Source organism: Bufo bufo, chromosome 5 (genome assembly GCF_905171765.1).
Source record: "Bufo bufo chromosome 5, aBufBuf1.1, whole genome shotgun sequence".
NCBI lineage: Eukaryota > Metazoa > Chordata > Amphibia > Anura > Bufonidae > Bufo > Bufo bufo.
In genome coordinates, this window is record NC_053393.1 from 229072520 (window position 1) to 229100030 (window position 27511).

The 27511-nt window shown below is 42.9% G+C and overlaps 1 protein-coding gene across 3 annotated transcripts in view; it reads right to left on the reverse strand.

Annotated features, from left to right (window-relative positions):
• HERPUD2 (HERPUD family member 2) overlaps nt 1-27511 on the reverse strand; it is a 59377-nt gene that overhangs the window by 22442 nt on the left and 9424 nt on the right. Inside the window, exons 3-6 of one of the 3 annotated variants that reach the window (XM_040432302.1) lie at nt 20569-20646; nt 17186-17299; nt 7398-7558; nt 6827-6946 (exon numbers count right to left, since the gene is read on the reverse strand). In XM_040432302.1, coding sequence (XP_040288236.1) covers nt 6827-6946; nt 7398-7558; nt 17186-17299; nt 20569-20646 — 473 coding nt within the window. The remainder of the gene's footprint in view (nt 1-6826; nt 6947-7397; nt 7559-17185; nt 17300-20568; nt 20647-27511) is intronic. The other 2 variants (XM_040432303.1, XM_040432304.1) reach the window with 2 other exon arrangements.

Here is a 27511-nt window from a genome sequence, read left to right on the forward strand (position 1 = left end):
CAGGGTTGTCCCCTCTCCCCGTTGATTTTTGTTCTTACCCTTGAGCCGCTCCTGAGGACAATCCGACAGAACCCGAATATATCGGGACTCTCCGTGGAGGGTAAAGAATATAAGATAGCGGCATATGCGGACGACCTGTTTACTTTGACTAATCCCAAGACTTCCTTCCCTAATTTGATGGCGGAATTTCATACGTTTCATGGTCTCTCGAATCTGAAGATTAATTTTCAGAAATCAGAGGCCTTGAATGTCTCCCTTCCTGCTATACTCGTGGCAGACCTAGTGGCCTCCTTCCCTTTCAAGTGGGCTTCTGGGGCAGTGAAATACTTAGGTACATATATCCCCACAAATCTGAAAGAGGTATACCACAGAAACTTTATCCCTCTCCGGGAACGGATTAGGGAAGATCTTAAGAAGTGGTCGAAAGGACTGCACACATGGTTTGGAAGATGCGCCATTTTCAAAATGAATATTCTCCCACGAGTGTTGTACCTCTTTCAGACCCTCCCTATCAAACTACCCGCTAGCTTTTTTAACAAGATGCATGGAGACATATTTAGGTTTATTTGGGCAAAGGGTAGCCTGAGACTTGCCAGATCTCTCTTACGCATACCGAGGGACAAAGGGGGACTAGGAGTACCTGACTTACGTAAATACCACTCGGCTTCCCTGCTCCAGAGGATAGTGGATTGGTGTAGGCATTCGCAGCTCAAGCAATGGGTATCAATTTACCAATTATGCTCGAACTACCCATTAGAGTCTCTGCCCTGGGTGGCTTTTAAACTACCTTCAGCCCTAGCTAATCATCCCACAATTGGACCCACTATCTCACAGTTCCATAGAATCAGAGATAATCCTCTGATCTCCCCTTCCCCCTCACCATTATTTCCCATCTTGGGGAATCCCACTTTCCCTGCGGGATGCAAGGGCGGTCCGTTCCTGCAGTGGAGAACTAATGGTAGGTCCCGAGCTCCCTTCTTCAGAACCTCAGGCAGATGGCGCACTTATGACGAGATTCTAAGTATAACAGATCCCTGCTCTTTGGGCTTCTGGAGAGCTAGGCAATTGACGCACTTTCTTTCATCTATTCCGACATCCACGGGATATGACAGGGCTCTCACATCGTTTGAAAAAACCTGTGTTGGGGTAGGCGCCTATAGACATTCTCTTTCTGAATGTTATCAGTCCTTGATAGCTCCTCGTCAGGACTACCTTCCTCCGTTTGTGGCTAAATGGTCACAAGACCTAGGAGTTAACATCCCTCCCGACCACTGGTTAAAACTCTTCGTTCTACTGTACAGGTCTTCCATAGTGAGTAGGTTCCAAGAGGCGGGCTACAAGATAATGTCCAGGTGGTACTATGTTCCAACTAGATTGCAGAAAATGTTCCCATCTGCGTCTCCTAATTGCTGGCGCTGTGACTCCGATATGGGCTCCATGTTACACATTTTCTGGGATTGCCCAAAAATTCGTCCTTTTTGGCAGCTGGTACATAAGACCTTGGCTTCAATTTTCCGATTTACGATTCCACACACCCCTGGTTTCTTTTTACTATTTTTCTCGTATCTGCCAATGAGTGTTCTCCGGAAGTCTTGTCTGTGCTCCCTGGTGATAGCGGCTAGGTCATGTATCCCCGCGAGGTGGAAGCTCTCGGTGCCTCCGACTATCAGTTTTTGGATCCAAAACGTGGAGGAGATCCGGAGAATGGAGGAACTTACCTCCCAGCTGAGGGCTAGGCATAAAGCCTTTCTTGATTCATGGGCCCCCTGGTTTTCTTTTCAGGAGTCTCAGGAGCTTCTGGTCTAAACTGTGGATTCTACTTTATACTTTTGATTCACCCTATACTCAGTCCCCACCCCCCCCCCCCTCCCCCCTCCCCCCTTAGTGTCTATTGTCTGTGTGTATTGTCTTCCTACTACTGTTGTTATTGTCTAAAAACGGCTCTTCCTAATCTGTGTCCATTTATGCACTTTACTCATACTGGTAATGTTGTTTTAATGCTAGGATTATGTTCTTATTTGCTTTTTCTTTTCTTAGCCTGATATGGCTATGGGCCAGTCGAAAAGGGTCCTCGCTTCGACGAGGTTACTTTCATTATATCACAAATGCCATAAGATATTATTATGGGAATTGATGTATGATGGGATATTGTTGATGTCCTATATATCTGATACAAGGATTGTATTGTATAATTTTACTAATGCATATTTGGACTTTTGTATTTATTTAAATAAAGGATTAAAATATTATATATATATATATATATATATATATATACATATACATTTGATACTGTTGTAATTCCTTTAGAATAAAGATTTCTTTATTAATGCTCCAAGGTGCATGTTATTCAAAACACAATGGAGGAATTCCTACATTCTCAACAAAAAAATATGTATAAAAGTAACCCAAAGTGGTTCTAATAAAAATTACAACTTGTCCTGCAAAAATACAGCTCTGTTGCTGGAAAGAAAAAAAATGAAAAAATGGAACAAAGGCCTCAAAAATAAAAATACAGCCACAAAATGGGATATTTTTTAAAACCATCCTAAAATCTAATTGTGAGAGGTACATAAGAGAGGTTGATAAATAGAATTGTAAAGAAAGCAATAAAATGACAAAGAGAAAGCATTTTAAATCACTAAAACAGCAGAGGAGCAAGGAAGCATTGAAAAACTATAAAGGAAAAAAATAGAATATGTAAAAGGCAAATAAAAGCAGCCAAACTAGAGACCGAGAGATTAATTGCTAAAGATAGTAAAACTAACCCTACAATGTTCTTCAATTATATAAATGGTAAAAAGTGAGGGGGGAGTTACAGAGAGTGATGAGAAGAAAGTAAAGCTACTAAATATTTTTTTACACTGTACCACACTGCATTTGAGTACTGTAGTCAAAAATTTATTAATGGAGGAGAACAAAAAGAGGAATAACGGCAAAAAAATATGGGATTTTGATGGAAGGAAAAAAAAAACGGATTACAATACTTGCCAGAGGAAAATGGGAAAAAGAGCTTCTGTCTTTTACGGAAGAAAAATGGAATGATGCTCTCAGAAGTTATACTAAGGTGTCAGAAAGGGGCTCACATAAGATCTCTCAGTTTTTTATAGTGCATAGGCTACATCGATCTCCTTGGGTGTTAAAGAGAATGGGTGAGAGAACTTCTGATAAGTGCCCAAAATGTATGGGAGAGAAGGCGGATTTCATACATTGTTTTTGGAGATGCCCCAAACTTTTTAGGTATTGGAAAGAAATTGCAGAGATTGTATTAGTATTTCTGGGTGTTCAAGTTTTTGAAGACCTAGTAGTTTGTATATTAGGGGCTACAGAACATCTTAAGCTAAATAAAGAGATACGATTGGTTTTAGGTAAAGTATTATTTCAAGCTAGACTTCTTATACTTAGGAAATGGGTAAATGGAGATCCCCTTACAGTAGGACAGCGGCAAGAAGCAGTTACTAATTTGATTAAAGTGGAACGGGTGTCAGAGATATAATGAGAGAACAGAAAAAAATTGATAAAATATGGAAAAAATGGTTAAACTAGGGCCGGATGTTTGTGTGTGTTTTATTTTTATATTTCTTTTCTCTCTCTCTCTCTCCAAAGGGTGGGGGGTGGGTAGTTGGGGTAAAATGTTATTATATTATTGATTGGTGTAATATGGATCTTCAGATTTTTCTGATTTTGTACATGTTCTTATATAAATGAAATAAAAAAAGATTAAAAAATAAATAAAAAATAAAAAAATGTCTCCACTGTATTCACTGAAGAAAATAAACTGTCAGATGAAATGCAGAATGTAAAAGTAAATTCCCTGTCTGACGCAGGAAGAAGTAATCGCGGGGACCAGATGGCATACACCCCCCTATCCTAAGAGAATTAAGTAATGTCATAGCCGGACCCTTATTTCTGATATTCAAGGACTCTATACTGACAGGGAGTGTTCCACAGAATTGGCGCAAAAACTGAGTCCGGAAACTATAGGCTGGTAAGTTTAACATCTGTCGCAGGTAAACTGTTTTAAGATTTTTTAAGATCAGTCATGTCAAACTACTTTAAATCAGTTTCTATGAGGAGGTAAGTTCTAAACTTGACCGCGGCAAATCAATGGATGTCGCATATCTGGACTTCTCCAAAGCATTTGACACTGTACCACATAAAAGGTTAGTATATAAAATGAGAATGCTTGGACTGGGGGAAAATGTATGTGGGTAGGTAACTGGCTCAGTGATAGAAAACAGAGGGTGTCTATTAATGGTACACACTCAGATTGGGTCACTGTCACTAGTGGGGTACCTCAGGGGTCAGTATTAGACCCTATTCTTTTCAATACATTTATTAATGATCTTGTAGAAGGCTTGCACAGTAAAATATAAAAATTTTGCAGATGACACTAAACTGTGTAAAGTAATTGACATGGAAGAGGACAGTATACTGCTACAGATGGATCTGGATGGATTGGAGATTTGGGCAGAGAAGTGGCAGATGAGGTTTAACACTGACAAATATAAGGTTATGCACAAGGGAAGGAATAATGCAAGTCACCCGTACATACTAAATGGTAAAACACTAAGTAACACTGACATGGAAAAGGACCTAGGAATTTTGATGAACAGCAAACTAAGCTGTAGAAACCAGGGTCAGGCAGCTGCTGACAAGGCCAATAAGATAAAGAGTTGCATCAAAAAAAAATAGTTGCCCGTGATGAGAACATATTCCTACTACTTTACAAATCACTAGTCAGACCACACATGGAGTACTGTGTACAGTTCTGGGCTCCTGTGAACAAGGCAGACATAGCAGAGCTGGAGTGGGTCCAGAGGAGGGCAACTAAAGATGATCAAAATTAGGGTTATTCACTTTAGAAAAAAAGACGACTGAGGGGAGATCTAATTACTATGTATAAATATATCATGGGTCAGTACAAAGATCTCTCCCATCATCTATTTATCCCCAGGACTGTGACTGTAACGAGGGGACATCCTCTGCTTCTGGAGGAAAGAAGGTTTGTACACAAACATAGAATAGGATTCTTTACAGTAAGAGCAGTGAGACTATGGAACTCTCTGCCTGAGGAGGTGGCGATTGTGAGGTCACTAAAAGAGTTCAAGAGGGGCCTGGATGTATTTCTGGAGTTTAATAATATTACAGGTTATAGCAACTACAGATGGGTTGTTGATCCAGGGAGTTATTCCGATTTTGCCTTCCTCTGGATCAACTTGCAGGATACCAGCCTTATAAACTATGTTACTATGTAAAAAGTGAACGGGAGCAGCACTGCTGAACCAGCTCTGTCCACTATACACGAGACTGAGCTGTAGTCCGGGCGCCGAAGCAAGCTACTGCAGAACAGCTGATCGCTGAAGTGGGGTGTCGGACCCACACCGATCAGATATTGATGACCTGAGGGGTGCACTTAATACATTCTCTCATTTGAATTTCTTTGCCTCAGGCTCCATTCACACGTCCGCAAACGGGTGCGGAACGGGTGCGGACCCATTCATTTTCTATGGGGACGGAATGGATGCGGACAGCACACAGTGTGCTGTCCGCATCCGCATTTGCGGAGTGCGGCCCCGATCTTCGCGTCCGCAGCTCAGCAAAAGATAGAACATGTCCTATTCTTGTCTGCAGTTTGGGGACAAGAATAGGCATTTCTATAGGGGTGCCGGACGGGTGTGTTGCGGGTCCGCAACACACCACGGACGTGTGAATGGAGCCTTAGGCCCCTTTCACACGGTAGAGAATTCCGTGTGGGTGCAATGCGTGAGGTGAACGCATTGCACCTGCACTGAATCCAGAACCATTCACTCCAATGGGGCTGTGCAGATGAGCGGTGATTTTCACGCATCACTTGTGCGTTACGTGAAAATCGCAGAATGTTCTAAATTCTGCGTTTTTCACACAACGCAGGCCCCATAGAAACGAATAGGTTTGGGTGAAAATCGCATAGCATCCACAAGCAAGTGCGGATGCAATGCGATTTTCACGCATGATTGCTAGGAGATTATGTTAGTAAATTGATTAAAGTCAATTTACTGTATTATTTTCCATTATAACATGGTTATAAAGGAAAATAGCATTCTTAATACAGAATGCTTATTAAAATGTTGCTTGAGGGGTTAAAAAAAATAAATAAATAAATAATAATATTAACTCGCCTATCGCGCAGCCGGCATAGTCTTCTTTCTTCTTCTTTGTGGACCTGCAAAAGGACCTTTGATGACGTAATCGCGCTCACCACGTGGTGAGCGCGATTACCTCATCAAAGGTCCTTTTGCAGGTCCTCAAAGAAGAAAGAGGACGATGCCGACTGCGCGATCAAGTGGATGAGGTGAGTTAATTATTATTTTTTTTTAACCCCTCAAGCAACATTTTAATAAGCATTCTGTATTAAGAATGCTATTATTTTCCCTTATAACCATGTTATAAGGGAAAATAATAACATCTACACAAAACCGAAACCCAAACCTGAACTTCAGTGAAGAAGTTCGGGTCTGGGTACCACATTCAGTTTTTTATCATGCGCGTGCAAAACACATTGCACCCCCGCGAGAAAAACTGAACGCAACGCAATCACAGTCAAAACTGACTAAAATTGTGTGCGCAATATACCCGGGACGCATCCGGAGCAAATCCGGGACGCCCGTCTGAAAGAGGCCTTACAAGTGCATAAATCTAATACATGGAATAGAAGAAGTAGGCTTGCAAACAAATAACGAACATAGCCTAACTTTATGAATTGTAAGAATGCAGTAAATAAGTTAACTCATTCCTATACACACAAACTTACTACACATGTAAAAAGAAGACGACATGAACTTACTACTGCATGTAGTACTGTCGTGCATATACTTGTTGCCACCACATCATCTGTAAGGGGGTGAAGGCTGAATAAGCAGGAAATCCCGCTGGTGGTGCTTGTGCAGGAAGATTTCCTACAGATCTAAGGAAAGTATAGCTGTTAATCTGACATTAAACAGGGTTTCCAGATTTGTAAAATAGATGGTCTCTCCTTAGGACAGATGGTCTGACTCTTGGCACCCACATGTATCAGCCGTTCGGCAGGCTTACTATTTGTAGTGCAGAACTCCATACTTTTAGTAGCGGTGGTGCAGGGTATTGCAGCTTTGTGCCATTCAGTTGAGCTTTCTGTTGTACGAACAGTGTCCAGACTGATGTAACAATGAACAGGTTGCAGCACTCACCCCTCTGCCAACGACTGATTGTGGGGGCAGCCAAGAGTTGGATCCCCACCAATTTAATATATTTAAGAGCGTATTCTTAGCATAGGCCATCAATTTTAAAAAGCTCAAGTAGAAAATGCAAAAAGAATCCTGTACAGAGGTAGTAAAAAAAAAAAAAAAACTGCACGCACATCATTATACTGGACTTACGGTTGTCTGTTGTATGGAAATGAGTGGTTGTGCATGGCATCTGTATATGTATGAGGATTATGGCGATGTCGTAAGTTTTCCTCGGTTCTAGAGTTTGATGGTGTGGACGGCATATCCCGGCTCGCAGATACAGGGAGATATGATCCTGAGTGTTCTAAATTCTGGAAAAAGAACATCCAAATTTAGAAATGACAAATGACCGACACGTGGAAAAAAAAAAAAAAAATTAATTGTAAAAGGTTGTACAAAAAAAAATTCTCCGGTTTATTAGTGTGACTGCTCTTACACTACAACAAAACGGCCTAGCTGTTTTAATCCCCTGTTCACAAAAGAATCTCATCTCTCACCAGTACATCTGTTATATGCCCACATTAACTCATTAGCGCCTATGACACTGTTGGCTCTGTTACATCATCACATTCAATAGGCACTTGACACACTTATATAAACCAGCCAAAGCAGTCCTGCAGTGACATAATGGATGACTTCAGCCAATTTCAGACATAGATCTAATTCACTGCCAGTTGCTTATCATTCCTCAGTAATCTCCTCTGTGCTTTTTATGCTTGACTGGATAACATATAGGAGACATCTTATCTGTCCTCATTTCATGTAGTGACCCAAAATACAACTCAATAAGTGCAACAACAAAAGCTTCCCCACTTTAAAAAATATAAAATCTAAATCCCTAACAGGCAGCCATGAGAACTTCTTTAGGGCATGTCCTCACAAACCGGTCAAAAACCCACTGTGGACTTCACCCTGCTGCATTTAACCACCTCAGCCCCCTTAGCTTAAACACCCTTAAAGACCAGGCCACTTTTTACACTTCTGACCTACACTACTTTCACCGTTTATTCCTCGGTCATGCAACTTACCACCCAAATGAATTTTACCTCCTTTTCTTCTCACTAATAGAGCTTTCATTTGGTGGTATTTCATTGCTGCTGACATTTTTACTTTTTTTTGTTATTAATCGAAATTTAACGATTTTTTTGCAAAAAAAATGACATTTTTCACTTTCAGTTGTAAAATTTTGCAAAAAAAAACGACATCCATATATACATTTTTCTCAAAATTTATTGTTCTACATGTCTTTGATAAAAAAAAAATGGTTTGGGTAAAAGTTATAGCGTTTACAAACTATGGTACAAAAATGTGAATTTCCGCTTTTGAAGCAGCTCTGACTTTCTGAGCACCTGTCATGTTTCCTGAGGTTCTACAATGGCCAGACAGTACAAACACCCCACAAATGACCCCATTTCGGAAAGTAGACACCCTAAGGTATTCGCTGATGGGCATAGTGAGTTCATAGAACTTTTTATTTTTTGTCACAAGTTAGCAGAAAATGATGATTTTTTTATTTATTTTTTTCCTTACAAAGTCTCATATTCCACTAACTTGTGACAAAAAATACAAACTTCCATGAACTCACTATGCTCATCAGCGAATACGTTGGGGTGTCTTCTTTCCAAAATGGGGTCACTTGTGGGGTAGTTATACTGCCCTGGCATTCTAGGGGCCCAAATGTGTGGTAAGTAGTTTGAAATCAAAATCTGTAAAAAATGGCCGGTGAAATCCGAAAGGTGCTCTTTGGAATGTGGGCCCCTTTGCCCACCTAAGCTGCAAAAATGTGTCACAAATGTGGTATCGCCGTATTCAGGAGAAGTTGGGAAATGTGTTTTAGGGTGTCTTTTTACATATACTCATGCTGGGTGAGAGAAATATCTTGGCAAAAGACAACTTTTCCCATTTTTTTATACAAAGTTGGCATTTGACAAAGATATTTATCTCACCCAGCATGGGTATATGTAAAATGACACCCCAAAACACATTGCCCAACTTCTCCTGAGTACGGAGATACCACATGTGTGACACTTTTTTGCAGCCTAGGTGGGCAAAGGGGCCCACATTCCAAAGAGCACCTTTCGGATTTCACCGGCCATTTTTTTACAGATTTTGATTTCGAACTACTTACCACACATTTGGGCCCCTAGAATGCCAGAGCAGTATAACTACCCCACAAGTGACCCCATTTTGGAAAGAAGACACCCCAAGGTATTCGCTGATGGGCATAGTGATTTCATGGAAGTTTTTATTTTTTGTCACAAGTTAGTGGAATATGAGACTTTGTAAGAAAAAAAAAAATAATAATAAAATCATCATTTTCCGCTAACTTGTGACAAAAAATAAAAAATTCTAGGAACTCGCCATGCCCCTCACGGAATACCTTGGGGTGTCTTCTTTCCAAAATGGAGTCACTTGTGGGGTAATTATACTGCCCTGGCATTCTAGGGGCCCTAATGTGTGGTAAGTAGGTAAATGACCTGTGAAATCCTAAAGGTGCTCTTTAGAATGTGGGCCCCTTTGCCCACCTAAGCTGCAAAAATGTGTCACAAATGTGGTATCGCCGTATTCAGGAGAAGTTGGGAAATGTGTTTTAGGGTGTCTTTTTACATATACTCATGCTGGGTGAGAGAAATATCTCGGCAAAAGACAACTTTTCACATTTTTTATACAAAGTTGGCATTTGAACATTGCCCAACTTCTCCTGAGTACGGCAATACCAGATGTGTGACACTTTTTTGCAGCCTAGATACGCAAAGCGGCCCAAATTCCTTTTAGGAGGGCATTTTTAGACATTTGGATCCCAGACTTCTTCTCACGCTTTAGGGCCCCTAAAATGCCAGGGCAGTATAAATACCCCACATGTGACCCTATTTTGGAAAGAAGACACCCCAAGGTATTCAATGAGTGGCATGGCGAGTTCATAGAATTTATTTTTTTTTGGCACAAGTTAGCGGAAATTGATTTTTTTTTTTTTTTTTTCTCACAAAGTCTCCCTTTCCGCTAACTTGGGACAAAAATTTCAATCTTTCATGGACTCAATATGCCCCTCACGGAATACCTTGGGGTGTCTTCTTTCCGAAATGGGGTCACATGTGGGGTATTTATACTGCCCTGGCATTCTAGGAGCCCTAAAGCGTGAGAAGAAGTCTGGAATATAAAGGTCTAAAAATATAGCAAGTATGGGGGGGCACTCACAAAAGGGACCACCACGGCAGTGACAGTGATTATACACTTTAATTTGTTAAAATTTTAAGAACATACCCCTAAAATCATACAAACATACAAATACATATCCCACATATGCCCCACACTCAGTCTCTGCGTCAATGCGTAGGTATTCAAGTATAGAACCGCGTGCAAAAGATATATTGTAGTAATGACACCAGTTCTGTGGATAAATGCGCCAGCACCAGTGTACTGCTTAGGTGCAGTGATTGAATACGCCGCTTCAATGTCCAGTGCACTTGGTATAGTGAAGCACAAGTCCAAAACCCAATGCGGTATGGCCCCACAATCGTGGGTATGACTCACTTGCCTCTACAGTGCTCAAAATCGAGCCCGGTCTTACCCGTCTTCACTGCCTCCTCCGCAGCGGCGATCCAGGCGGCCGCTCACCACACAGCGTCTCACGTGGTGTGCTCGGCCTGAACGTGGCGTCCCACGTGACCTGGTTGCCTTGGGGACCGGATACACGCTCGTATGACGTCACTATTGAGCGACTGCCTTGGAATCCGTACGTGATGCTTTGTTTACTTTGCTTTTGATTTTTATGTAGCCGGCTTCTTCCTTCTTTAAATGGATCCACGCTCACTTCCAACCGCCAGACGCGTTTCAGGGTCCTACACCCCTTCCTCAGTGGCCAACTGAGTGAGCGGATCCTCACTCCTTTTAAATGGGATAACCCCGCCCACATTTCTCCATATTCCTTATATCATTGTATTCTATGGAGTGGATTTGCCCCTTGTGGAGTGGGTTCCTATTCCTAGTACATGGATCATACGTTCATATATCAATTCGTTATACATATTTAAAACAATAAATACCCCTAACAACATATCTATTACATATATATAGATAAGAATGAATAAAAATACATAAAATAGATACTGAAGAAGACTGCAAGGTCATATCTTCTATCCGCATAGAAAACGCAATAAAAACGCAATAGAAACGCATACGTGTATATTGCGTTTTACATATAAGGCAAACGTACTCATTCGGGGGAACTGTATTATTCATCCCGAAGGACCGATGAGTGAGATTGGGGAGCCTTCCGGCGAGGAGGGGAGATCACAGTGTCGATAAACGACCAAACTGCGATGTCCCATCCCTACCGGAAAATCCCCCTACAGGAACCCAAACACTTCCATTTCGGCGTTGAGGCCTCTAGGAATGATTGTATCATACTCAAAGATCCTTCGGGATTCTTGTCGTGACATGTGTGCAATATGATTACCCCCTCTCCATGCCTTTTTAACTCTTTCTATTGCTACAAACTTAAGGCCTGTAGGGTCACAGTTATGTATTGTTTTGAAATGTTTGGATACGGAGTGCGTCTCTAGGCCTTTTTTAATGTTTGCCACATGTTCCGCTACCCTCTTTTTTAACGTTCTCTTGGTCCTGCCTATATATTGTTTCCTGCATCCACATTGTAACAGATATATAACATCTGTGGAATCACAGGTCAGGCATTCTTGTATGTCCAAACTAAATGTGTTAACTGTAGACTTTACTACTGTAGTTTTTTTGGGGAAACTAGTTATTTTGCAATTAGCACATCTGCCACACTTAAAAAACCCATTTACTGCTAACCAATTTTCCTTTTTATGGTTATCTTTTCTCACCTTCACAGTTGGAGCTACTTTCCCAGCCAAGTTATTTGCCCTTGTGTATGTTATTTTTGGTGCTTCACTTAAGAGGGGCCCTACTATCTTGTCATTCAATAAGTGTCCCCAGTGCTTCCGGATACTCTTTTCCACTAATTTAAATTGTGAATTAAATGGAAGAATAATCCTCAATGTTTCATCGCATGACTGGGGACCACTAGCTAGAAAAAACTCTTTTCTTTCCATTTTCTTTACCTTCTCCAGTGACCTATCTATCACTTGAACTGGATAGTCTCGTTCTAATAGTTGTTGTTTCAAAATAGTCGCTTCTTCCTCGAATTTATTGACATCAGTACAGTTCCGTTTGAGTCTACGGAACTGACTGGTTGGCACGTTAATCAGCCATCGAGGAAGATGACAACTGGCAAATCTAATAAAGCTGTTTTTAGCGACTGGTTTGAAGAAGGTATTACAATGTAGTTGGTTTCCCCTTACCCATATCTCCAAATCCAAAAACTCAACTTTCAATTTGCTCACATTGGGGCTGAACACTAAATTCCTGTCATTGACATTAATATTCTGGAGAAATAAATCCAAAGATTCAGATGTGTCCTGCCAAATGAATAAAATGTCATCTATGTAGCGCCGCCATAGCACCAGATCCGTCCCCAGCCTGGGCATGATGATCTCCTTCTCCCATTGAGCCAAAAACAAGTTGGCATAGCTGGGGGCGAATCTAGTGCCCATGGCGGTGCCCGTGCGCTGTACATAGAAATCCCTTTCAAAAGAAAAATAGTTATGGGACAGAATATATCTCACTCCCTCCAATATGAACTCCAACTGTTCCATGGAGAGACCGGCATCTCCCGACAGTTGTTCTTGCAATGCCTGCCGGTCTCTCCATGGAACAGTTGGAGTTCATATTGGAGGGAGTGAGATATATTCTGTCCCATAACTATTTTTCTTTTGAAAGGGATTTCTATGTACAGCGCACGGGCACCGCCATGGGCACTAGATTCGCCCCCAGCTATGCCAACTTGTTTTTGGCTCAATGGGAGAAGGAGATCATCATGCCCAGGCTGGGGACGGATCTGGTGCTATGGCGGCGCTACATAGATGACATTTTATTCATTTGGCAGGACACATCTGAATCTTTGGATTTATTTCTCCAGAATATTAATGTCAATGACAGGAATTTAGTGTTCAGCCCCAATGTGAGCAAATTGAAAGTTGAGTTTTTGGATTTGGAGATATGGGTAAGGGGAAACCAACTACATTGTAATACCTTCTTCAAACCAGTCGCTAAAAACAGCTTTATTAGATTTGCCAGTTGTCATCTTCCTCGATGGCTGATTAACGTGCCAACCAGTCAGTTCCGTAGACTCAAACGGAACTGTACTGATGTCAATAAATTCGAGGAAGAAGCGACTATTTTGAAACAACAACTATTAGAACGAGACTATCCAGTTCAAGTGATAGATAGGTCACTGGAGAAGGTAAAGAAAATGGAAAGAAAAGAGTTTTTTCTAGCTAGTGGTCCCCAGTCATGCGATGAAACATTGAGGATTATTCTTCCATTTAATTCACAATTTAAATTAGTGGAAAAGAGTATCCGGAAGCACTGGGGACACTTATTGAATGACAAGATAGTAGGGCCCCTCTTAAGTGAAGCACCAAAAATAACATACACAAGGGCAAATAACTTGGCTGGGAAAGTAGCTCCAACTGTGAAGGTGAGAAAAGATAACCATAAAAAGGAAAATTGGTTAGCAGTAAATGGGTTTTTTAAGTGTGGCAGATGTGCTAATTGCAAAATAACTAGTTTCCCCAAAAAAACTACAGTAGTAAAGTCTACAGTTAACACATTTAGTTTGGACATACAAGAATGCCTGACCTGTGATTCCACAGATGTTATATATCTGTTACAATGTGGATGCAGGAAACAATATATAGGCAGGACCAAGAGAACGTTAAAAAAGAGGGTAGCGGAACATGTGGCAAACATTAAAAAAGGCCTAGAGACGCACTCCGTATCCAAACATTTCAAAACAATACATAACTGTGACCCTACAGGCCTTAAGTTTGTAGCAATAGAAAGAGTTAAAAAGGCATGGAGAGGGGGTAATCATATTGCACACATGTCACGACAAGAATCCCGAAGGATCTTTGAGTATGATACAATCATTCCTAGAGGCCTCAACGCCGAAATGGAAGTGTTTGGGTTCCTGTAGGGGGATTTTCCGGTAGGGATGGGACATCGCAGTTTGGTCGTTTATCGACACTGTGATCTCCCCTCCTCGCCGGAAGGCTCCCCAATCTCACTCATCGGTCCTTCGGGATGAATAATACAGTTCCCCCGAATGAGTACGTTTGCCTTATATGTAAAACGCAATATACACGTATGCGTTTCTATTGCGTTTTTATTGCGTTTTCTATGCGGATAGAAGATATGACCTTGCAGTCTTCTTCAGTATCTATTTTATGTATTTTTATTCATTCTTATCTATATATATGTAATAGATATGTTGTTAGGGGTATTTATTGTTTTAAATATGTATAACGAATTGATATATGAACGTATGATCCATGTACTAGGAATAGGAACCCACTCCACAAGGGGCAAATCCACTCCATAGAATACAATGATATAAGGAATATGGAGAAATGTGGGCGGGGTTATCCCATTTAAAAGGAGTGAGGATCCGCTCACTCAGTTGGCCACTGAGGAAGGGGTGTAGGACCCTGAAACGCGTCTGGCGGTTGGAAGTGAGCGTGGATCCATTTAAAGAAAGAAGAAGCCGGCTACATAAAAATCAAAAGCAAAGTAAACAAAGCATCACGTACGGATTCCAAGGCAGTCGCTCAATAGTGACGTCATACGAGCGTGTATCCGGTCCCCAAGGCAACCAGGTCACGTGGGACGCCACGTTCAGGCCGAGCACACCACGTGAGACGCTGTGTGGTGAGCGGCCGCCTGGATCGCCGCTGCGGAGGAGGCAGTGAAGACGGGTAAGACCGGGCTCGATTTTGAGCACTGTAGAGGCAAGTGAGTCATACCCACGATTGTGGGGCCATACCGCATTGGGTTTTGGACTTGTGCTTCACTATACCAAGTGCACTGGACATTGAAGCGGCGTATTCAATCACTGCACCTAAGCAGTACACTGGTGCTGGCGCATTTATCCACAGAACTGGTGTCATTACTACAATATATCTTTTGCACGCGGTTCTATACTTGAATACCTACGCATTGACGCAGAGACTGAGTGTGGGGCATATGTGGGATATGTATTTGTATGTTTGTATGATTTTAGGGGTATGTTCTTAAAATTTTAACAAATTAAAGTGTATAATCACTGTCACTGCCGTGGTGGTCCCTTTTGTGAGTGCCCCCCCATACTTGCTATATTTTACTTTTCTACTGGTCCTGAGGGTGGGACCTGGGGGTGAGCACCTGTTCCGTATAGAGAGAGGGTGAGCCGCTGTATTCTTCTTTTTCTACTTTATAAAGGTCTAAAAATGTTTACGCATTTGGATTCCGTGAGGGGTATGGTGAGTTCATGTGAGATTTTATTTTTTGACACAAGTTAGTGGAATATGAGACTTTGTAAGAAAAAAAAAAAAATTCCGCTAACTTGGGCCAAAAAAATGTCTGAATGGAGCCTTACAGGGGGGTGATCAATGACAGGGGGGTGGAAAATGACAGGGGGGTGATCAGGGAGTCTGTATGGGGTGATCACCCCCCTGTCATTAATCACCCCCCTATAAGGCTCCATTCAGATATCCGTATGTGTTTTGCGGATCCGATCCATGGATCCGTAAAAAACATACGGACATCTGAATGCAGCCTTACAGGGGGGTGATCAATGACAGGGGGGTGATCGGGGAGTCTATATGAGTGATCACCCCCCTGTCATTGATCACCCCCCTATAAGGCTCCATTCAGATATCCGTATGTGTTTTGCGGATCCGTAAAAAACATACGGACATCTGAATGCAGCCTTACAGGGGGGTGATCAATGACAGGGGGGTGATCAGGGAGTCTATATGGGGTAATCACCCCCGTTATTGATCACCCCACTGTAAGGCTCCATTCAGACGTCCGTATGTGTTTTGCGGATCCGATCCATCTATCAGTGGATCCGTAAAAATCCTACGGACCTCTGAATGGAGCCTTACAGGGGGGTGATCAATGACAGGGGAGTGGTCAATGACAGGGGGGTGATCAGGGAGTCTATATGGGGTGATCAGGGGTGATCAGTGGTTGATAAGGGGTTAATAAGTGACAGGGGGGGTGTAGTGTAGTGTAGTGGTGCTTGGTGCTACTTTACTGAGCTGCCTGTGTCCTCTGGTGGTCGATCCAAACAAAGGGGACCACCAGAGGACCAGGTAGCAGGTATATTAGACGCTGTTATCAAAACAGCGTCTAATATACCTGTTAGGGGTTAAAAAAATCACATCTCCAGCCTGCCAGCGAACGATCGCCGCTGGCAGGCTGGAGATCCACTCGCTTACCTTCCGTTCCTGTGAGCGCGCGCGCCTGTGTGAGCGCGTTCACAGGAAATCTCAGCTATCGCGAGAGGACGCGTATATGCGTCCACCCAGAAGAGCAGGGCCGCCGCCAGGACGCAATCCTGCGTACGGCGGTCCTGAGGAGGTTAAAGGGGTGACATCTATGATGAAAAATCTCATCCATTTTGCTGCAAATGTATTCTGCTGCTGATCTTCAGCCTACAAAGCAGAACGAAAAATTTGCGGCATTTCCGCAACGTGTGAACCAACCCTAAACCCACATGCACATGGTGCATATTGGATTGTCGTCATGAAAATCTGCAGCCTAATACAGTACCAGATAAGACATTTTTCAACGTCGAAATTGACCTGCAGTGCGGATGTCAATTGTTTGCAAGGAGATTCAGTGCAGATATTACGGTTTGCAATGTAAAGTGTGCTATCTTGTAGCACATGCAGACTTTGGTGTGGAAACAAAGAGAAATACCGTATGCAAGAAAATCCAAGCAGAAGCTCAGCATAAACTGCAGTGCTGCATGCATGCACCCTTAGTGCAGGACCGAGAGGAATTTTAGGCGTTTCGCCTATCCGACAACTTACTGATCTACTGCTGGTGTTGTCAGTTGCAGCGCTCTCTCTGCTGGTGCTTGGTTTGGGGGAATTTGGTGGGGTCCTGGAGGCACATACTAAATGAACCATGTGATATTCATCTTGCTGAAATGAGAAAGAATAACAGTCTAACGGCCTATTCACACAGTTTCGACCACACTTGTTCACTTCAGATGCCACAGACCCACCAGCGGCTTAGCTCCATCGCATGCCACAGCTTTAACCGACTGTCCCCACAATGCACCATTAATGGATACGTTCTTGGCACGGTCCTGGCTTTTATCCGCCGGGCCTTAAAGGAGTTGTCTCACTTCAGTAAGTTGCATTTATCATGTAGAGAAAGTTAATACAAGCCACTTACTAATATATTATTGTCCATATTGCCTCCTGTGATGGCTGGATTCATTTTTCTATCACATTATAGACTGCTCGTTTCCATGGTTACGACCACCCTGCAATCCATCAATGGTGGTCATGCTTGCACACTATAGGAAAAAGCACGAGCCTATGTGCGCACCCATGGTCCCGGCCACCAGAGAGGCTGATGCTTTTTCCTATAGTGTGTAAGCACGACCACCACTGATGGATTGCAGGGTGGTCTGTAACCATGGAAACGAGCAGTGTATAATGTGATGGAAAAATGAATCTAGCCAGCAAAGGAAGCAATATGGAGAATTACAATACATTAGGAAGTGGCTTCCATTGACTTTCTCTACATAATAAATGCAACTTACTGAAGTGAGACAACCCCTTTAAACTGCAGAGCTGCCTCCCACTGAAGACAAAGGGAGGCAGCCACCGCTGGAATTTTGGCGCAGTGTCCACGCCAAAACTCCAGGGGCAAAATCTGCTGTGTGAACAGCCCCTGAATCAGAAAAATATTACACACGAAACATCTCAGACCACCTCACTGTTGGAGATTGTACATGCAAATGAACTACCACATTCAAATGTCACAGGGTGAACAAAAAGCACAGCACCAATGCCAGTTCTGACATAAGATCTCTTTCACACGTTTACAATAACCATCACTCGATAAGTGCTAAATACAGTCATCCCTCAAGTTACAATATTATTTGGTTATGGAATGACCATTGTAAGTTGAAACCATTGTAACTTGAGTCCATAACTCTATGGAAAAATGGTAATTGGTTCCTAAGTCCCAAAATGTCAACCCAAGATAAGAGAAAATGCAGATATAAGAAAAATATTCAGATAACTAAGGCATATAAAGCAAGTCCTTACATAGAACAGTCAGGAAAAGCTGCTGTAAGAAGGAAATCACGTTCTATGATGAGGACGGGAGCTTCTTCAGAGTCCTTTACAGTATGCATTCAATAGAAAAATAACATTGAGCCACCAAAAAAAGTCATGCACACTCCAAAATGGTATCAATAAAAACTACAGATCGTGCTGCAAAAAAAGGTGCCCTTAGGGTCCATTCACACGTCCGTTGTTTCTTTCCTGATCTGTTCCGTTTTTTGCGGAACAGATCTGGACCCATTCATTTTCAATGGGTCCTGAAAAAAATCTGACATTGAGCTGTCCGTTTTTTTTCAGGACCCATTGAAAATGAATGGGTCCAGATCTGGTCCAGATCTGTTCAGCAAAAAACGGAACAGATCAGGAAAGAAACAACGGACGTGTGAATGGACCCTTAGACTACTTTCACACTTGCGGCAGAGTGATCCGGCAAGCAGTTCTGTCGCCGGAACTGCCTGCCGGATCCGGAAATCTGCATGCAAACGGACAGGATAATGTCATTTAGTTCTAGGAAATCATCTAAGCTTTTTTCAAAACGGTCCACTGTTCCTGCTGTGACTACATCCTGAGAAAGTCTATTTCACAGATTTAGGGTCCATTCACGCGTCCGTAGTGTATTGTGGATCCGCTATACACCCGATCTGCACCCCCATAGAACTGCCTATTCTTGTCCGCAATTGCGTACAAGAATAGAACATGTTCTATTTTTTTCGGGAGCCGCGGACTGGAAAATCGGGAAATGCAGATGCGGACAGTATAGTGTGCGCTGTCTGCATCTCTTCGGGCCCCATAGAGAATAAATGGGTGCGGATTAGGACCCATTCTACGGACGTGTGAATGGACCCTTACAGTTCTTACAGTAAAGAAGCCTTGATGCTTCTGGAGACTGAACTTTTTCTTCTCCAGTCGGAGGCAGTGCCCCTTGTCTTTTGATGAGATTTTACATGGAAGAGCTTTCCACCATATTTTTTATGCGTCCTATTTATATATTTGTATAGGTTAGGGACAGTTCACATCACTGTTATTTTCCCGTTCTTCTGATCCTGCAGAAGAACAGAAAATTAAGGAAGAAAAAAACACAGATCCCATGCATCAGTTAGGCACATTTGGGATCTGTTTGGATCATTTCCGTCTGAGATCCATTTTTCAAGACGGAAAACACAGTACTGCATGTAGTAAAGGTGATGTGATGCCTCCTCTCAACATTAAATGAATTTCATTCTTTCCACAGGACGACACAGCAGGAGATTGTTGGGATGTAAGCGTTCCTTCCCAACAATCGCCTGCTCGTCAATGGAGACCACCGCTTTAGCATGCAGCGATCTCCTCCACAGTATGGGCTAATGCCATTGCTCGTCCCCATACTGACTGGTTGTTTGCCAGCGGCAGAGGCTGTTCACACAGTATGATTTGCTGCCGTAAAAAGACGATTTTTGTGTCCACATGAATTATTTTTTACCTGGGTAATCAGTAGCATTTTTACAATGCTAGTTAGCGATTAACTTGCGGATTCTCGGACTGTGTAAAGGGCCATTAATGCCTATGTACACCTTTAGGGGCATTTTTATTATGGCATTGTACTCATTTTGAGTTAATCATTTTTTCAACTGGTCTTTAATAAAAGTTTAGAGCACTTTTCTCTGTAACAGGATCTGAATTTCATCTCTGTTCTGTCAGGCAACTCAGCTGATGGGCTCATTATTTCTGACCTTATAAACACTCATAGCTAAATTCTTCTCTTACTGATAAGCATGTGGCTTAAATAATTGTTTATGACAAAGTGAAAGTACCAGTCACACAGCTAGAAAAACAGTTAACCCTTTGTGACAGAACGGCTCAATATTTTTAATAAAGACCCAATGCAAAAATGATTTTTAGCCCAAAATGCCTTTAAGACCCTCCATGTCCCTAATCAGTAATACTTTTCATGGGATAACCCCTTTCAAGTCATTGTAAATGTTTAGCAAATACTTTAGAGTTCTACACAGATTATTTATTGGGGGACGTCTGTAGCATCAAGATACTATCTGAAGTTTTTGGATCAAAACACTTTGCAGGCAGCAAACTCACAGGTAGAATTAGGAAGGCATAGCAATATTCTGAATACTTACTTTCCTGAGAACATCTTTCAAACGCAAGTGATCAAGGAGGAGTTTGCCAGAATACACAAGCCTTTGATCCTTGGTTTGCTAGAGAAAAAAAAGTCTGACGTTACAGATAGCAGGTAGCACACCAAGTACGACAGATTCTATGGCAACAAATAAAGCATGGTACAATTACTTCATAACAGTCCAACAAAAACACTAGTGTATAGTTGCCAATGTTTGAGGGAATTTAGGTTATTTGGGGGATGCTTGATCCACAAAAGCCAGGGATTTGGCTCTAGTTTTTGAAATCCTGTATTTTTCCCAAATACGACCTGTTGTCTTTTTACTCCAAGTAATAAAAATCTGAATGCAGGAATCCTTGATGGTCTTTAGATTCATATACTTTCAAAATAATAAAAAGGTACACTCTCTCCATAGCCATTTTAACATGGTGACTGGGAAAAGTACTGGAGGGGTGTATATCTCACCCAGGATGCTCAGTAAAAGAACCCAGGAAAGCTGGGTGGTTTCAGAAAAGTGTAGTTTGCAGGGGCACTTTTTTTTTTTTTTTTAAGTGCTTTATGGGCCTGGATTTTTTGTGAATGGCATGTTAGCATTGGTAGTGGGACCTGCCATTCCCTCCACACTCCAGTACAACACTTTTACCTAGCCTGAGGTAGACACGGGTGTAGCTGCAAAGCTCATTACTGTGGGGATAAATACAGGGCTGAAATGCTCAGTGTCAGAACCTCGAAGCTAGTTGACTTGGTGGCTGAGTGAAGCCTGATCTTCCGGAGTTTTGTGAAATTAGCGAGGTGAGGTGACAACTATGTTTAGTTAGCACCCAGACGGGCAAGGAGTTTTGTTGTTTATGTTCTGTTTGCCATGAATTCACTCAAGTGTATAACTAGGATGGAAAAATGAAGATTACTCTTACCGGTAATTGGATTTTCCTGAACCCACGACAGCACCACGAGGATTTGCCCCCAAAGACAGGAAACCTGAAGTACAAAAAGGCGGAGGCTCTCCTCCCACTTCAGTAGGTCTTTCCAAGGATGAGAGGAACTCCTCACAAAATTATTAGCATTAAAACCTCCAATCAAGTTATGTATATATATTTTTTCTTTTTTTCGTCCCCCCCCCACACACCCATACCCGTGTAAAATTTGCACCAACCACCAACACAAACAGGGAAGGGAAATAAGGGTGCCGTCGTGGGTTCAGGAAAATCCAATTACCGGAAAGAATAATCTTGATTTTTCCCATCACCCACAACAGCACCAAGAGAGTGAATAACCAAGGAGACCCTTAAGGTGGGTTGACAGCAGAAAGCACTTTAGTAGCGAAGGTTTAATCAGAAGAAGAGTCTAACTGTAACTGGTAATGTCTGAAAAAAGTGGTTGGAGAAGACCATACCGACGCTTACAGATATCCTCAAGAGAGATAGAAGCCCTCTCAGCCCAAGAGGTAGAAATAGCTCTTGTATAATTGGCCCTAAGGCCTTTTGGAGGAGACTTTCCTGAAGATGAATAATGTCAAAGATATTGTTGACGTAATCCATCTAGCCAAAGTATTTTTAGATGCAGTATGACCTTTACTTTTTCCCCTAAAACACAACAAACATCGAGGAAGATTTCCTCCAGTCTTTAGTTTTGGACAAGTACTGTATCAAACATCTCCTAACATCAAGACAATGGAAAGACTCTTCGTCAGATGGAGGCCCTTTATCTGCGGATGAAAAATCGGCCCCTGAGACAGAAGGTCGTGGACTTCCCGAAGTTCCCATGGGACAGACAACTTTCTTAACCAGGTGAACCACGTCCTTCTGGGCCAAAAGGAAGCTATCAAAATGACTCTCAAGCAATCCTCCCTTATCTTTTGCAAAACCCTGGGAATCAAGGGAAAAGGAGGGAGTGCATAAGCCAGAGGGAAATTCCAACTGTGAAGGAAAACATCCAGTCCACAGGGGAATCCTTCTGGAGACAGGGAATATAATTTGTTCACTTTCTTGTTCTGACTTGTAGCAAAAAAAGTCTATTGAAGAGAGCCCCCAACTGTCTTTTTGAAAATCCTCTGATTTAGACCTCACTATCTGGGAAATCAAATCATGACTTAGAAAATCTGCCTGAACATTTTCTGTCCCCTTGATGAGAACCACATAAATGGATCTGCAATTCTGTTCGGCTAAATGGAGAATCTCGCCCGTCAAAATCGTCTAGATAAGGGATAAAGAGAATGTCCTTCTCTCTGATATGAGCCCCCATTTCTGATATCACCTTTGTGAACACAGTTGGTGCCATTGACAGTCCAAAAGGAAGGGACTGAAACTGTAGATGTCTGACGACTCCCCCTAACTTTACCGCTACTCTGAGGAAACTTTTGATAATCCTGATGAATAGGGAGATGAAAATAGGCATCTTTTAAAGGGAACCTGTTCACCAGGATTTTGTGTATAGTGCTGAGGACATGGGTTGCTAGATGGCCGCTAGCACATCCGCAATACCCAGTCCCCATAGCTCTGTGTGCTTTTATTGTGTAAAAAAAACGATTTGATACATATGCAAATTAACATAAAAGAGTCATATCTTACTTGTGTGACCAGAGAAGAGTCATATTTTCAAGCTATGACTCATTTCGGGGTTAATTTGCATATGTATCAAATTAGTTTTTATACACAATAAAAGCACACAGAGCTATGGGGACTGGGTATTGCGGATGTGCTAGCGGCCATCTAGCAACCCATGTCCTCAGCTCTATACCCCAAATCCAGGTGACAGGTTCCCTTTAAGTCCAGTACCGACAGAAGCAATTGGGAAAGAGCAGATTTATAGCTGATCTTATAGTCTCCATTTAGAATTTTTTTTACGAGCAAGAAACAATTTAGCTTTTTTAAATTTATAAACAGTCTGGTTTTCTCACTAAAAAGAGAGGAGAATAAAAACCTTCTCCCTCCTGACCACTCAGAACCGGAATTAGAACTCTCTTTTTTATCAACTCTAGAACCTCGTTCTATAGGAGTCGTTTCCCCCTCCAGCAGTCTTTGTGACCACAAACCTTACCGGAGGAGGAGAACGAAACTCCAGCTTTAACCCTGACCTATGGTGTCTAGGATCCAAGAACTGCTGGAAACTTGTTGCCATGCAGGAAGAAAATTTGCTAACCTTCCTCCTACATGCAATATGGTCTCATTGCTGATTGTACTTTTTCTTTTTACCCAAGGATTGACTGAAGAAAAAAAAAAAACTTCCACCTCTCCTTTGTGACCTAAACTTAAATTGTTTGTCTTTTTATCTCCTTCTCTACTACCTCGAAAGGGACGGTCAAACCTTACCTTTACCTTTTTTAAAGTAAATCTCCATCTCAGCCCTTTAGCCATAAAGCCCTACGGGCAGAAGATCTAGCTGCTAACCTAATAGAATCCGCCGAGGCATCCGCTAAACAATCTGCTGCTTTTTAATGGTGAGAAGCCCTGCTAAGATTTCTTCCCATTTGTTTTTAATCTGGTCCTCTAATTCTGAAAGCCAAATAATTAAGGAACGGGCCGTACAAGTGGACACAATAGAGGGTCTAATAGAAGACGTAGAAGCTTCCCAGTCCCCTTTCAAGAATCCATCCGCTTTTTTATCTAAGAGGTCTCTAAGAGAACACTACCTCTTAGTCACTTTATAAATAGCTACGTCTATCTTAGGTGCTTTATTACAAGGCTTCATGCTGGAGGTAACTAGTCAGTTGTCTGTAAGTCAGACCTCACGCTCCTGTAATTCGCCCACTGGCCCCTGGTATTGCCCATACGGCACAGGTAGGTGAGTGTTAGGACCCGAGCTACTTGAGAAACCTTGGTACGGTGCTCGGGCTCAGACATGTCCTCCACAGTAGGATATGTTGGCTGATCTCTCAATTTTAACATCAGTTTGAGGGTTTAGCAAGAACGCAGAGTGCACCTGTCTTTGCTATTATTATATTGCTCTATTCAAAGAGGCACAATTAGGGCTGCAGCAAAAGATTATTTTAGCAATCAAGTATTCTACCAATTATTTTTACAATCAATCAAGTACTCTAATAAGAAAAAATGAATCGACTGTTTTCCTTTATAAAAACTCATCAGCCCAAGTGCATCAGCTCTCCCCCACCCCAGTGCCACCAGCTTTCCCCCACCCTTGTGCCACCAGCTTTCCCCCACCCTTGTGCCACCAGCTTTCCCCCACCCTTGTGCCACCAGCTTTCCCCCACCCTTGTGCCACCAGCTTTCCCCTACCCTTGTGCCACCAGCTTTCCCCCACCCTTGTGCCACCAGCTTTCCCCCACCCTTGTGCCATAGTCTCCGCTCCCCCTTGTGCCATAGTCTCCGCTCCCCCTTGTGCCATAGTCTCCGCTCCCCCTTGTGCCATAGTCTCCGCTCCCCCTTGTGCCATAGTCTCCGCTCCCCCTTGTGCCATAGTCTCCGCTCCCCCTTGTGCCATAGTCTCCGCTCCCCCTTGTGCCATAGTCTCCGCTCCCCCTTGTGTCATAGTCTCCGCTCCCCCTTGTGCCATAGTCTCCGCTCCCCCTTGTGCCATAGTCTCCGCTCCCCCTTGTGCCATAGTCTCCGCTCCCCCTTGTGCCATAGTCTCCGCTCCCCCTTGTGCCATAGTCTCCGCTCCCCCTTGTGCCATAGTCTCCGCTCCCCCTTGTGCCATAGTCTCCGCTCCCCCTTGTGCCATAGTCTCCGCTCCCCCTTGTGCCATAGTCTCCGCTCCCCCTTGTGCCATAGTCTCCGCTCCCCCTTGTGCCATAGTCTCCGCTCCCCCTTGTGCCATAGTCTCCGCTCCCCCTTGTGCCATAGTCTCCGCTCCCCCTTGTGCCATAGTCTCCGCTCCCCCTTGTGCCATAGTCTCCGCTCCCCCTTGTGCCATAGTCTCCGCTCCCCCTTGTGCCATAGTCTCCGCTCCCCCTTGTGCCATAGTCTCCGCTCCCCCTTGTGCCATAGTCTCCGCTCCCCCTTGTGCCATAGTCTCCGCTCCCCCTTGTGCCATAGTCTCCGCTCCCCCTTGTGCCATAGTCTCTGCTCCCCCTTGTGCCCTCCTCCTGACACCTGGAGTGCACAGCGTCATTGGTTGCTATGAAGCTGTGCACTTCGGGCGCCCGGCAATAGTCACGCCCCCACCCCCTCGGTGTCACCAACTTATATTTCCAGCAGGGGCGCTGCCGGCACTCCATCGTTCTGCGCTGCTCTGGCATGCGTATGTCAGGAGGTTAGTGCAGCGCAGAACCATGGACGTGCTGTGGAGTGTCCGGAGGCCCCCTGCTGGAAAGGTGAGTATTCCAAGTGCATTGTGGGCCAGCAGGAGACCACAGAGCTGGAGTAATAGCAAGCGCTTCACTACCGCTCCGTGGTTACGTGACACAAATGAATCAGATTTTTTTGTGTCGAGTTACTCAATTTAATTGAATACTCGTTACAGCCCTAGGCACAATCCTCTTCCGAAAAGGGGTATTTCCTTTTAGTATTTTTACAACTATGAACCCTTTTATTGGGCCTATTCCACTCCCCTTTAATCAAAGTTGTTACATTTTATGGACTGGAAAACATATTTGATGCCTAATGTCAAGACGCCAAACATCATATCCTGCACGCACAGATTTAGGCTCTTTTGAATCTTCGATACCCATAGTTGATTTCACTTCTTTCAATAAACGATCAATATCCTCTACTGGAAAAAAGGGTCTTCCCATTTCTCTTTCATCTTCTCCAGAAGAATAAGATGAGACCTCAGAACAGGGGTTTTCAAAGGAAGGGAGTCCAAGGAACACAAAATTTCTATTGGCTGACCCCGTCTAGGCTTTTGTTCTCTTTGTACTCCAGACTTTTTGTGGCCAGGAAAGAGCTAACCTCGGATTTGACTAAAGATTTTTATAAAAAGACAGCGATACAATTTATTTTCATATTCAGAAGCCTTTTTGGGTTTTCCCTGTAACACACACACACACATATATATATATATATATATATATATATACATACACACATACATACACACACACACACCATTAATACAGGCTTTTTAAAAAACAAAAACAATGGCCAGAAGCCCCAGGTACCAGAGCTGGAGTGGATTATCCGCCTTATCTTTTCTTTCTTCCTCCATAATAGCTTGCGAGCAAGTTCCATGCTCCTAATCCAGGCCATCCAAAGAAACCCACTAGGAGACGTTCACATGCAGCGTTAAACTCCCATGTAACCTGCCGGCAGCTACATCCGTGTTTCACGCTCTTTATGCGCCTCTTCTGACATCATCACTCATCGCACTATGCCACATCCGTCACATGTGCGTTCCAGGCCTTGTTCTCAGACGCCTTTACTTCCTGTAAGCCGCCAGGCTTCAGTAAGTAACCGCTCCTCCCCTGGGCCAAGCAGAAAGATGCCCAAGGTGCGCATCTATGCCACCAAGCAACATGCCCCCATAACGCTCCAGAGCCCTCAAGATCGGCTACTCTGCCCTCTGCCGGACCTCCAGCGCATCACAACATGCCGCCAACCTCCATAGAACGGGGGAACTGCAGGTAAAAAGGGCACCCAAGGGAGAAGCCACACAGGAAACCATACTGAAGTGGGAGGAGAGCCTCCGCCTTTTTGAACTTCAGGTTTCCTGTCTTTGGGGGCAGATCCTGTCTCTTGTGGTTAATGGGGGAAAAAAAAAAAGCATTATTTGGACTTTTTACCTGTTGAAACCTATGCGTGTAATTAGATAAAACTGGGTCAGTCGCTACACCAAACTGAAAAACCTATGGCTAGGTGCTCTACCCGGCGACTATTTTTTTTAACATTATATATATATATATATATATATATATATATATATATATATATATATAAAAATAAAATAAATATATCTTTTTTTTTTTTATTCTTAATAAAATTTTCATTCATTTTAGTTGATCAACTATAACATTATCTTTTAATTTTTTATCATTCTCTCACTAAGTTGTC